At 43.6% G+C, this 13926-nt stretch overlaps 1 protein-coding gene across 1 annotated transcript in view; it reads left to right on the forward strand.

Annotated features, from left to right (window-relative positions):
* The window catches only part of TRIO (trio Rho guanine nucleotide exchange factor), a gene marked incomplete at its 5' end in the record, with an annotated part of 370926 nt that overhangs the window by 339237 nt on the left and 17763 nt on the right, over nt 1–13926 (forward strand). Inside the window, 10 exons of the mRNA XM_082651933.1 lie at nt 952–1100; nt 2222–2288; nt 3856–3959; nt 5472–5541; nt 7741–7830; nt 8432–8524; nt 9232–9282; nt 9525–9602; nt 10604–10795; nt 11983–12160. Coding sequence (XP_082508059.1) covers nt 952–1100; nt 2222–2288; nt 3856–3959; nt 5472–5541; nt 7741–7830; nt 8432–8524; nt 9232–9282; nt 9525–9602; nt 10604–10795; nt 11983–12160 — 1072 coding nt within the window. The remainder of the gene's footprint in view (nt 1–951; nt 1101–2221; nt 2289–3855; nt 3960–5471; nt 5542–7740; nt 7831–8431; nt 8525–9231; nt 9283–9524; nt 9603–10603; nt 10796–11982; nt 12161–13926) is intronic.

The following is a 13926-nucleotide window of genomic DNA, read 5'->3' on the forward strand; positions in this document are numbered from 1 at the left end:
GAGGAGTTTGGGATTAACAGGAACATACTTCTATATCTAAAATAGATAAACAGCAAGGACCTACTGTGTGGCACAGGCAACTATTCAATATCTTGTAATGACTTATAAGGGAAAAGAATCTGAAAAAAAACATATAGCTGAATCACTTTGCTGGATACCTGAAACTAACATGACATTGTAAATCAAATGTATTTCATTTTTTTAAAAAAGGCACTATCACCTATACCCCTGGTAGTTTTGTGAATTCAGGTTAAGAGAGAAAATTAATAGGTACCAATTAGAAAGGAACCAGTTGCTGATCATTATAACACTAACCCAGGGAGAAAAGTCACCAATATTCAACTCACAGATTTATTGATCACCAAAAAAGTTGTGTTCAAGATTGGCATGGCAACCACTTACTAAGGAAGAAGAAAGTTGCGAGTGTCAGAGATAGAGATTACTTTTAGCTGCGTGATCTCTGTGCACTGAAGTATGAGTCTGTTTAATTAAAACAGGTTTGCTAACGTTGCTGCATGGTCCACCAGCCAGGAATGTGGGCAGTGTGTCTGGGTACACCGACCTGAACGAGGCGACTGCTCACACTTCTGAAATGGTCATGCTTTCATGTGACAGGAATATAACTGGAAAGAAAATGGCTAGATTTGAAATGGGTACAGTCTGTGGTATTGTTTCCAATTATTTGGTAACCAGGAACAGAATATATGAACGGATATGAATTCACCATTCTTTTCATTCTAACTCTCCTCTTTTGTGCAGCCCCTCTTACTCAGTTGCAGAATTAATGCTGGGGGTTTTGTTGCTAAATACGATGTGATTTCACACACATAGACTCTACAGTGTTGTAATCAGGCCTTCTGTATTTTCTGACGTATGAGATTTTCTGGTCCTAATTTCAGCCTCACGCGCTGTGTAGGCAGGAGGCCTGACGGGCGATCTGGTTTCTTCTAGGCGCTGGAGGATCGTCCCAGCTCACTCCTCGTGGACCAGGGAGACAGTAGCAGCCCCTCCTTCAACCCTTCAGACAACTCCCTTCTGTCCTCCTCCTCGCCCATTGATGAGATGGAAGAGAGGAAATCCAGCTCTTTAAAGAGACGGCAGTAAGAAATGTTCTCATTGTCATTGTTCGGTGGCTTCCCTCCTGGCTTTGTCACCTACGAAGCTGTGGCTGGGATTCATCTCTGAGTCACACGAGGAGGAGACCTAGGGTCTCTTGCCGAGCGATTGTACGTTTGTTTGCAAACGTACAGAACCTCAAGAGGGTGCAGTAAGCCATAGCTGCAGCTTTTATTGTTCTATTTGTATATTATACTTTATTTATAAATAAGAATGATACAAGAATATTTTTTGTCACTTCTGGTGAGAAACAGCCATACTTTCTATTATATACATAGTTGTGAAGAAAAAAGAAGATAACATAAAATTAAATGCAGTCCCCAAAGCTTGAAACATACCTTAGTGGTAGAGCTTTTCAGTTTCAGTTAAAAAGTCTTGAAGAATATTACAGAAGGTTTAAAATTGCATTTGGAGAACAGGAAAAAACTTAACCAGCTGCATGAGTACAGAGACTTGGTTTTATTGAGTGCTGTATCCCAGCACCTAGAGTGGCATCGGGTGCATAGGAGGTGCCTGGCCAGTGTTGGCTGAATGAATGAATGAACAAACCAACCAACCAACCAACGAACCTTTTTAGGTCAACTGAGGTTGTTTGCTGTAACCGATCAAGGAATTGTCTTCTATTATCTGAGTGGCCTTAAACGGTTACTGAACCTTACGAAAAGAAATACTTCTGAATGATGTGATCAGACCCAAGGCTTTAAACATCTGAGTTAAATTTCTTTTGTATGTCCAGCGAAGCTTAAAATGACTTTATCATGAAAACACAAACAAGCCAAAGCCCTACTTCCTACATCTTGCCTTTATAACAAAGTTATGTCTGTCCTGCTTTCGGTCCTCATACATGTGATCAGAATCCGGTGCTGTGAATTCCCGGAATGCGAGGTGTCTTGTGACCTCTGCAGCACCCGTGGGTCACCCACATGAACCTGTAAGTGACTGGAGACACACAGGAATTGGAGATCCAGTTGTGCAAGTTTGAGAGGTCACTTCCTAGCAGCCCCTGCAGAATCTGACCTGACGAAAGCAAAAGGGCGGATGAATTCATTCAGAAAATTCCTTGGATTGTGGGTGGTAAACGCTGTTTTTTCTGTCTTTTTTTCAGCTACGTTTTGCAAGAATTAGTGGAGACAGAACGTGACTATGTGCGGGACCTCGGCTGTGTGGTGGAGGTGTGTGTTTCAGAGATGTAATAACCTGTATCGATCCGCCCTGAGGGTTGCCACAGGGGGTGTTGTACAGGACAGTTGAAAGCTGATACCTTCTCAAAAGCTTTAAAAATATTTTTGACTAAAACAAAACACAATAACAACCAACAAAATATTTCTGAAAAGTAAAATTTAGCCAGTTATCTCAACAATTGGTATTCACTTTTTAAAGGCTTCTTTTTTGCATGGTGCCTCTTGACATAGTCTCTTCTTTTTATAATTAAGTTTGTAAATATTATCTCCAACCTTTGAATTTCTTATATGGAAATCTGGCCTTTAATTATTTTACAAGAGTGGGTATCACCACAGAAATGAGGACATCATTGGTTGAAAAGTCAATGTGACCAGCTATGGATTCAGTTACATCCTGAATCACCTGGGTTCAGGGCTTGGTCTGTGGCTACCGCCCTAGGCCATTTGCACAGAACGAATATGTCACCACTTTCACTGACCAGAAGTTGATACGCACTTTGTACCCATAGCAAAACCACTGCCTTTCATACTAAATCAAGGGCTCTCTCTAGGCTTGTCCCTGCCATTAACTTTAGGGCATAATCATATTAATAAACTCAACTTATCAAACAGCTATTTTTATAATATAAAACTTTATCACTTATTCTTTCAACTTTGCAAATATGTACAGGGCAATACTTTTTGGATGTACATTCCATTAAAAGTAATGGCTGTTACAGTTAATTGCGTAACATAAAGGATTAAACATGCTTGACATGTCTGTAATCATTACTAACAGTAACTTGAAAACTTCAGAGCTTCTTGTACAGGCTGAATCACATTCAAGTTATATAGAAGTTTTAAACCACATTTTAGCAACATAGTTAATCAACTGTTATTAAAAATCAGTTTGTGAAAAGTATGTTGTTAAATCCGTGTTTAACAAATTATGTAAATAATCCAAAAAGAAAAGAAAATCTGTTTATATCAGATCAGTACCGAGAACAGAGGAAATATGCTTCTGGCCAAGTATTTAATCTTTACAAGCTGACAAGATGATTTGTTTTATGAAACCATTTACATTTATTTAAACTTTCCAATTCCTCAGAAGAGTTTTGATCTTTGAATGCTAAATAGTTTAGGGAGAAAATCATGTCAATGAATGTAACTGTATTTCAAGGGCAAGTTAAGGACACATTTCACAAAGGGTTGGGTTTTTTTCTGTTTGTTTTGTTTTGTTTTTGCGGTACGCGGGCCTCTCACTGTTGTGGCCTCTCCCGTTGCGGAGCACAGGCTCCGGATGCGCAGGCTCAGCGGCCATGGCTCGTGGGCCCAGCTGCTCCGCGGCATGTGGGATCTTCCCGGACCAGGGCACGAAGCCGTGTCCCCTGCATCGGCAAGTGGACTCTCAGCCACTGCGCCACCAGGGAAGCCCCACAAAGGATTTTTGTTCTTACATAGTTAGTTTACAAGACAGTGCGTATGTCTTTTTTATCCTTTGTGGCTCTCAATCAGTAAACCATTACTTGATTCAAACATGTTCAATGACATAATCTTATCTTTAAATATTTAATTTTAGGGCTACATGGCACTTATGAAAGAAGATGGCGTTCCCGATGACATGAAAGGCAAAGACAAGATTGTGTTTGGCAACATCCATCAGATTTACGACTGGCACAGAGAGTACGTAAAATGCATACCATGCTCGTTGGTGGACAGTCTGTCATCACCCGCTAAACTGCATCACGCCAAGCGAGCGAGAAAGGATATTTGTTGATTCATTTCATTTCCTTACCTATGTGGCCCCATGGAGGTAGCTGGTGTAAAGGAAATATTGGTGTTCCGAGGCCTTTGCTGGTTGCATTTCACAGCACGAGGAAGTCTCTTACCTTCTTTGTGCGGACCCATCCAGGTTGCCCGTGTTGGGAAGGCTGGAAGCCCGGGCACCGAGCCTGACCGCCTGGGTTCACAGCACGGTCCTGACCCCGAGCCCTTTGCTTCCCCTCTCTTTGCCTCCATCCTTTTCTCTGCACAACGTGGGTCACGGTGTTACCCTCTTCATGGGACTTTTGTGAAGAGTGACTGAGTTAATACATGTAGAGCACTTAGAATAACATCTGCATAGAGTGAGACTCGGCGAGCGTTTCTAATTAGAATTGCAGCCACCTCTTTAATAAATCCAAATTACTGTTAGAGAGTTTTTTCAAGTCAGCTTGAATGGGAAAGTAGACATGATTGCCCATGAAAATCAAATTTGATCCCAGTACCTTGCCACACCTGTCCTAATCTACAGTGAAACCTATTTTTAAAAAGGATATTCGGTGCTGTCATCTAGTCATCTGCTCCCAAGGCTGGTTTTAAGCTGTGACAGGGAAGGGGAAACAGCACAAGGCTCCTGGGACGACCAGACAGAGAAATTGCTCCCGGCAACGTGGTGTCTGCCGTGGTGTGCACAGAACTAGGGGATATTGAATCCTCAAGTGCAACACAGTTCAATGTAGCATTTATTGGTGTACTGGTTTGCAGGTTAGTAAAATACCAGATAAAAATATCAACATATGGAAGTGATGATTAAGGTGGGCATACATCTTACCAACTACTGTGGCCCAGAAGAAGTGAAGAGTGGTTGTCCCCAGCTGCTTTGTTTCTGTGCATACCTAATTCTGATCTTAGTGGAAGCTAATATGTGTCACCTAGAAGTTGATTTTGATAATATTTGAGAAAACTTTATAAAGCCAGCCCAGGTAACATTCAGTATTTTGTATCTGTTGTTACCCAATTTGAGCCTCCTAAAAATTACCATGGAAAGAATATGAAACTCACAGGTATGAGGACCAAGTTTTTAGAAAGAAAAATGACCAATTGCTTTGAAACATTTATTTTTTACCCCATATTCAGATGGGGTATTACTGTTTGTGTCACTTAAAAACAAAGTGAGACAAAAAGGTTGATTATGCAGAGGAAGGGAAGTTTGCCAGTCGAGGGATGTCTCACTCTGCCTTGCCTTGTAAACCTGTGTCTCTTTCTGTTTTCTGTCCTAACAGAATGTTTTCAGTGTGTATTGTATTTGTTAAGCATATACTTTACACTCCCCAATTGTTTTTGTCAAAACAGAATATTTTGAAAATATAAATCTCAATCTAAAATTAGCAGGCCAAGTTGGAAATGGTTCTAATATTTCTCCTTTCGTTTCAGCTTTTTTTTAGGAGAGTTGGAGAAGTGCCTTGAAGATCCAGAAAAACTAGGATCCCTTTTTGTTAAACATGTAAGTACAATAGCATTATTTACATTCCGTTCTGTATTGTCATATTTAGTAATTGGCTTGTCAGATTAAAGGTGAACTCACGTGTGGGTTACAAAAGTCCTTACATTAAGAATAAAATCAGACTGTACAGTGTCGGCGAGTTGGACTCAAAATCCCCCGTTGCTTCTACACGTGAATGAGCAGCTTTCCCAGTCGCCTGGCCCCAGTTGGCTGTTCAGTTCACAAACAGTACAGGATGGTCAGAAGGGGACCAGAGCCAGACCAGAAGGAGGAACATTTGGGGATGTCTGTAGGCAACCAAGTGTCTGGTGCAGGTGGTGATGTATCGAGACGTGCAGTGGGTTTAATATAATAACCAAATTTTTGTGTGTATCTAAAAGAAGCATGTTAACAGTAAAAGTTTGGGGGTTTTTCTAGGAAAAAATACTATATTTTCAAAAAATTAGTGACCAGGATTTTTGTATTTTTGCAAATCTCCTTAATGTCTGGCTTAATAGAAAACAGATGCATTTTTATATCAGTTTCTGTATTGAACCTATTGTAGTGTGTTTTTTAGTTAAAATTTATGAAGAAAATCCATCCTCACAGATATTTGGATGGAAAGGGATGAGTGTTTTAATAGCCTTTTCTGATAAGTATAGATAATTTTCTTAGATACTACATCAAAACTCAACAAGTGAGAATTTCTTAAAGGTTAGTCACAACATGGAATCTGAAACCCATTGGTGAACTTCTCTCTTGCTGTTGCACTAGAAGCCATTGAACTGTCTCACACTTAAAGGCTCTTTTACCCCTGCACCAGCTTGTGACATCCTGCATTGTAAATTCTGGTTCACTGATTCAGACAGATCTTCCAGATGTTGAAACATTTCAATAAACAGTATCAAGAATTATCAGATTTGTTCATTGAGTATTGTCAATGTTCTTTAAGTATTTAAGTATTGTCTTTAAGTATCGTCAAGTTCCAGGTAGCAGATCCATGTTTTCCAAAAGTGTAATTGTTTGCTTGACAGCTCAAGTTTTCATCATTAATAGACATTGCAGGTTGTTTGCCTTGAAATGACAGGCTTATTTTATTCATATTCAGGAAACTGCCTACCAGATACCCACGTGTAAATAATTATAGTTTGTGTCCATCATTCTTTCAAGTAAAAATGGTCCATGAAAACAAGCAGTCGGTTCAGCTCATGGCTCAGCCACACGAGGGCTTTTCCTTGACTACTGTAGCACATGTCACAAGTGCCACAAGGATCTGCATTTTGTCACAGGATCGTTAAAAAGATGTATAGTCCATGGTTGAGGGTTTTTTTTGGTATTTATTTATGTATGTGTGTATGTATGTATGTATGGCTGCGTTGGGTCATTGTTGCTGCGTACAGGCTTTCTCTAGTTGTGGTGAGCAGGGCTACTCTTCGTTGCAGTGCGTGGGCTTCTCATTGCGGTGGCTTCTCTTGTTGCGGAGCACAGGCTGTAGGTGCTCAGGCTTCAGTAGTTGTGGCACGTGGGCTCGGTAGCTGTGGCTCGCGGGCTCTAGAGCGCAGGCTCAGTAGTTGTGGCACACGGGCTTAGTTGCTCCGCAGCATGTGGGATCTTCCCGGACCAGGGCTCGAACCTGTGTCCTCTGCGTTGGCAGGTGGATTCTTAACCACTGCACCACCAGAGAAGTCCCCATGGCTGAGTTTTAATACAACGAATTTTTATCACTTCATCAAGGACATCCTTAGGTGAAACTGGCATGTGTAGCAGTGAAAGATATTTGCTAAGATGCCAGCAGTTTCTCCCACCACTGGTTTTGCACATCACTACAAATGGTAGCGCAACAGAAAGGGCAGATGACAGCTTAGTATTGTTTGGAAAATAGTTTTGATCTAATGGGTCCCCGAAAGGCCTCAGGGACCCCAGGGGTGTGCACACCACACTTTGAGGATCAGGGCATTAAGGGATGGCTCGCTGCCTTCAGTATTTGAGACTAAAGTGGTTTTTCTAACCTCCTGAAAAGAGCCAGGCTTCCTGGGACCACTGGCAAGGTTTGAAGAGGGGGAGAATGATTCTTCGTTTAACATTAAGAACTGTGTCCTTTCACTGCCTCTCGTATTTGCTGGATGAAGTATGGGGTTTTAAGAAACGTTCCTTTATGAATGAGCTGACACTTGCATGTGCACCTGTGTTCTAACCCATCTGTGTGCCTTTCATTCCTAGGAGAGAAGGTTGCACATGTACATAGTTTATTGTCAAAATAAACCAAAGTCTGAGCACATTGTCTCAGAATACATCGATACCTTTTTTGAGGTAAGACCTAAGTTACAAACAAAGTATTTCTGAATCCTTTGTTACAGTTGATTTCAAAAAATTGAAATATCATTTGTTTCCCAGGACATTAAGCAATCCTCAGGAAATCTAGCCTCAGTTATATGAGTTCTGAACCTGTATTTCTTTCCTATAAATCAGAGAAATGAGTGTAAATTCAAGCTGTGATCGTATCCCTTAGTATTCAGAGGACTGGGGTCATGGTTAAAATATGGGGTTTTAAAAATCAATTTCAAACTTAAGGCTCATTTCAAATTCAGAATAATTCATGATCTAGACTTTTAGCCTAGAAATAAAATATTTGTTTGTATGAATAAAAGAAAGCAATTGAGAGAAGGCCATTTTAGGCAAGCATTAAAGACGCTTTTGAAAAACAGCTCAGAAATCTTTCAGTGTCAAACTCGGACATTCTGAGCAAAGGCACAGCACTTGTCGGTTGTGTGCAGCGTGGCATCTTTTCTCTTTTTTACTCTTTTCTAGAAGTAGTTACTTCTACTGCAGTGTAGTTAGTTAGCATTTCTGACAGTTACAGGGACTTTAAAAGACAAAACTTACGATCCTTCTTTCTACTTTGAAACCACAGGACTTAAAGCAGCGCCTCGGCCACAGGCTGCAGCTCACAGACTTGCTGATCAAACCAGTGCAGAGAATCATGAAGTACCAGCTGCTGCTGAAGGTGAGGCTTTGCCGGTGCCCGTGCTGGGGGCAGGAGCCCGTTTGGCGGGAGGACAAGACTCGTGAGGGGATGGAAGGGCTTGGCAGGTGACGGGAATCTTTTCTATAAAAAATACGAAGCAGCCTTGTCATTTCTGATTTGTAATATTTGAGTAAATTTTTAAAACTTTAATAAGACACCTTACACTGTCATTTACATCAGGTTCTGAGCCAAAGGTCCGTGAAAGTGAGCCTTTTCCCCACCACAGAGCTGTCTTGGGCTCTATCCACCTTACGTATCTTCTGATCTTCTTGGGGCTCCAGATGAAATCAAATATTTAATCCCTGCCTGTTCCTCTCTATGGGCTCAGCAGTGGCCCTTGATTGGTTCAAACTCCTAAGCACCACTGAAGACAAAGTCACACCATTTTCCACCATAAAAGTGACTGTTAGAGGTGTTGAGATTCCTTCATGTATAAAACTTAGAACCTGGATGTAAAGAGAGATGAGCGCTTGTCTTGGAGTGAAACAGGAACCATGACCCGCTTAGATAGATCTGGTCTGACTTTGCTCTACTGTGCCTTGAAATACACAAAAGGATACCTTTTCTTTGTGTTACTGGGAGGAAAAAATGAGGATTAGCCAGCGCCTGGCGTCTCACGTGATCAAAAAGGTTACTGCTGTGCGACCATCACCCTTGTCATGCCCTTCTCTCCATTTCCCTTGCAGGACTTCCTCAAGTATTCCAAAAAAGCCAGCCTGGATACGTCGGAACTAGAGGTACTTAACACCCCCGGGCCCTGGGCTCCCTTCTCAATCCCCGCTCATCCCCAGCCTGTCCCTGGGGGGGGGGGGGGGCGGGGGGTGATGGCGGGTCTACCCAGCCCCGGATGTGCCCTCTGCGCACCAGCGGGCGGGAACGGGGAGGAACTGATGGAGGAGCGGCATCTGAGGGTTAGCGCTCCAGCCTTGCCCTCTGGAACTGAACGCTCACTCTGCTTTCCCCCCACCCCACCCCGCAGAGAGCCGTGGAGGTCATGTGCATCGTCCCTAAGCGCTGCAACGACATGATGAACGTCGGGCGGCTGCAAGGATTTGACGTAATGCGGCTGTTCTTCTTTAACCTCGGCCTCTGGCTGCCATCACTTTCTTTGGTCTCGGATTCTTTGTCTCCACCTGGAGAAAGCTGATCCTTTTTGCTTGGTTTTCTGGCGTCTCTCACCGTCCTTCAACCTGATTGATATTTTCTTTCACCTTCTTTTGGTGCATTTGATTTGCTTTGGGGGGGTACCTTCCTCTGCTCAAAGCCCAGCGCCTTGTGGCGGGAACAGGCAGGACTCTGCTTTGTCTCTTGGGCCCTGTGCTGCTGCAGGAGCGGAGTTTCCTTCCCTGGCATGAGGCGTAGTGGAAAGCAGGGGGCCCGTCCTTCTGTCGTCTGTCAGCCTGGGAGTTTGACCCCAGGGTCACTGTGCTCATCGTTAGCCTACAGACTTTTCTATGAGTTGACAGTCTACTCAGATTACATATTACCTATTAGTATCCTAAAGATATTCAGAACCAGAAGCCTTTCTTTCTTTTTTTTTTTTCAATTTGACTGTTGAGTAAGAAGACGGGAAGGTTTTACTTTTCTTGCCTACTGTTTTGCTAGAGATTTGGGTTTAACGTGCTGGTGCTGTGGTTCTCCAAAAAGCACACACAGGCTCTCCTGGAGAGCTTCTGAAAACCCAGGCTCCTGTGCTTTTGTGAGCGGGTCCCGCCAGGGGTGCTGGTGCCACCGGGCCGCGGACCGCACCTAGAGAAGCATTCGTCCACTGTGAACTAGATCCTTAGATCCACTTTCAGTCTTTGACTGTAACTGAGGCCAGTGATTTACACAGAGGTTGCCAAGAATTTTATTTAGATGATTTTTCTGTTTGGAGCTAAGACCTCATTTTAGTGAAAGAAATGTTTATGCTGTATAAATTAAGACAAGAAAAATATGTTTAAAATGTAGCATTCTGTGGGAGGAAAGCTAAAAAACAAAAAGCAGAACTTCCTATGTCTTAACTTCGAATGCAATGTTTTCTTCTCCTATTTCTTTGCCCCCTTCTCCGTGTTCTAGGGTAAAATTGTTGCCCAGGGCAAGCTGCTCTTGCAGGACACGTTCTTGGTCACGGACCAAGACACGGGGCTTCTGCCTCGATGCAAAGAGAGGCGGGTGTTCCTCTTTGAGCAGATCGTCATTTTCAGTGAGCCGCTCGATAAAAAAAAGGGCTTCTCCGTGCCAGGATTCCTGTTTAAGAACAGTATCAAGGTAACTTGTGTTTGCCTGTTTTCTCATGGGTTAACGCATGTACCCATCATGCTGATAAACTGTCTCCTTCTTAATTATGACATGTCCTGATCTTCAGTTTATTAAATATTTAGAGAATTTTCTAATACGTTTCAGAACCTTTAAATTCACTCCATCTGTCTACGGTCTGTATTCCCCAGTGGCTGACGTCTTACACATGTGGCTGCAGCATTCATTTTTACCATAATGAGAAGACCTCATCTTGGTTAGTTTTTGTGCTCCGTCTTCTCTAGGACCATGTAAAATTACTTAAGTTCAGAGGATAGCTTACCCAGGGTCTTCTTCTCTTCTCCATTCAACAAGGACCTACTCTGCCCTCAGAGCTGGGCAGGGGCTGTAGGGATGGACAAGGTAGGTTGGCTTGCTCTCTGATAGAAGAAAAAGACAAATAAAATGACAGCAAATGGCCCTGAGTCTTGTAAAGGGGACAAACCAAAGGTGAGACAGAGGAGGCCTGAGGTCCCAGCAGGTTAACCTTTCTAGTTAACTGTTTAAGCTACTAGTTAAACCCCCGGTCATCCCCATGTACCTGAGTTAAAGGAGTCATGAAAAAGCAAGACAATGATTTCTGAGGCAGTAAAAATGGCAGCTCAACCAAAAAGTGGTGGTTTCAGTTCTGACCTAGGATGAACTTCACTTTGCACTTGACCAGTGGAAATAAATGTGCTTTAGTTTTTTTATTGTGGTGCCTCGTAACATAAAATTTACCATCTTAACCGTTTTTAAGAGTATAGTCCAGTGGCATTAAGTACATCCACACTGTCGTGCAGCCATCCCCACCATCCATCTCCAGGACTCTTCATCTTGTAAAAGTAAAACTCATCCTCATTAAACACTAGCGCCCCATTCCATCCCTCCAGCCCTGCAGCCACCCTTCTACTTACCGTCTCGAGGAATCTGACTACCTAGGTCCCTCATCTAAGTGGAATCATAACAGTGTTGTCTGTGGCTGGCCCACTTCACGTAGCATAATGTCCTCCAGGCCCACCCGTGTTGTAGCCTGTGACAGAGTGTCTTTCCTTTTTAAGGCTGAATAATAGTCCTTTGTATATACAGACTGCGTTTTGATTATCCATTCACCTGTTGACGGACACTCGGGTTGCTTCTGCCTTTTGGCCATTGTGACTAATGCTTTAATTTTTTTTAAGGTGAGTTGCCTTTGCCTGGAGGAAAACGTGGAGAATGATCCCTGTAAATTTGCTCTGACGTCAAGGACGGGGGACGTGGTGGAGACCTTCATCTTGCATTCGTCCAGTCCAAGTGTTCGGCAAGCGTGGATCCATGAAATCAACCAGATTTTAGAAAACCAGCGCAATTTTTTAAATGGTAATGTGTGTTGTTACTGGGCACGTGTTTTCTTTCCCTAATGTACACATTCCTATTTCTCGTCTCTCCCCTATTACACACGACTAGGAATGACAGGACTTACTGAGCACTTACTGTGGACCAGGCTCTGTTCTAAGCATTGTCCATATATATTGCTTCATTTCATCTTCAGAACGACCCAAAGTGGCAAGTAGTGATATTATTCCCATTTTATAGATGACGAAGCTGAGGCACAAAGTGGATTCGTAATTCACTCGAAGTCCCACGAGTCGCTGGTGGCAAAGTCGAGATTCAGAGCAGCCATGTGCCCCTCACCACTGTACTGTTCACTCTGTCCCACAGGCTCTCGTACCACATGCGCCCAGAGCCCTGTCCTGGGAAAGAAATGTATGAGAAAAACTAAGGCAGCAGATGTAATTGGCCAGAGACATTGGAGACATTCTTGCGTGCAACTTTAAAATTGTGTGTTTGACCACCTTGTACATCTGCACCACCCTCCTCATTATAAAAACAAGACATCTTTTTCCTTCCCACTTCCACGACATGAGTGATTTTAGAGGAGCAATACAGTAATAATACAGTAGAACACAGGACAGTAGTAAGGTGCCAGCCACCTCAGGGAAAGGCCTTCTCCACAGGGAGAGTGACCGCACAGGCCTTACGTTGCAGACAGTTCGACTCTTCATATTCCTGACCTGAAACTGCTGGCTTCTCTTGGTGGCCACTGACTTGGACTCTGGTTTTAATTCGGTGATCAGTGAAGAGCGTCAAATTCAGTGAGAAGCTAGATACTCATTCAATGTCACATCCTTGTCCTTTTCTCCATGTCCGTGTTCCGTGTCCACACCCCGGTCCAGTAGGATGCTGTAATCTCTCTGTCACCTAAAACCGCCCCCATATCTCGAGTGACATTCAGGAACACAGGCACTCAGTGAAAATTCAAGGTCACGTGGCATTTTTGGCCAAGGGGTCATCAGCTGCCCGGGTGTTAACTCCAGGCTCCCGTCATGACTGTAGACTGAGCGTTTCTTCCATGTGCAGTTAGAACCGGATGGCTGGGGCTGGCCAGTGCGGGGGACGGCTCCTGTGCATGGAGAAAATAGTTTTGCTCCCGTGACTGAGAGCGAATGCAGGTCTCTTGAAACGTGTAGCTCTTAAGTACTGCATTGAATGCCAGTCCATAGCAGGTAACTACTGGGAAATCTCTAAACGTTTACCGTCTTCTTTAAAATAAAATGAACTGCCTCCCGAACTGCAGGCACGAGTAGGCCGTGCTGTTCACGTTTCCTGGGCGCTCAGTCTAGAGACCGATGATACTGTTCCCCGGGGGCTGAAGGAGGTCGGGAATAGAGGGGGCTCCGGGCCTGCTTCCCCACTTTGCTCTCCCGTCCTGTGAGCGGGGGCCACGGCCAGCACAGAGCTTGTCAAACGTCGTATGGCTCCAGAATGCTCCTTCACATCCGCCTGCTGCCTCCCAGGCAGGAAGGGGCTACATCTGATTGTCGCACGTCTCAAAGGTTTTAGCTCTTTAAGAATCTGTGTTAGTTTCCATGTATCTTATTGGGCGTGCTTCCTGCCTTTTCCTGCAGGTGATGCTGTAACTGAATCACTAAAGCCCGGAGATGGGACAGCTTCACCACCCACAAGGGTTTGTGGAGCTCCTTCCCTTCCCGGGGTGGAGGTCTCTAACACCACCTCCGCGTGGGGTAACCCCCAGCCAGGTTCTTCTTTGCCTGACTGCTCCCTGGTTTAACGAAGACCTTTGC

This window comes from Grampus griseus, assembly GCF_964374135.1.
Source record: "Grampus griseus genome assembly, chromosome: 3".
Lineage (NCBI taxonomy): Eukaryota > Metazoa > Chordata > Mammalia > Artiodactyla > Delphinidae > Grampus > Grampus griseus.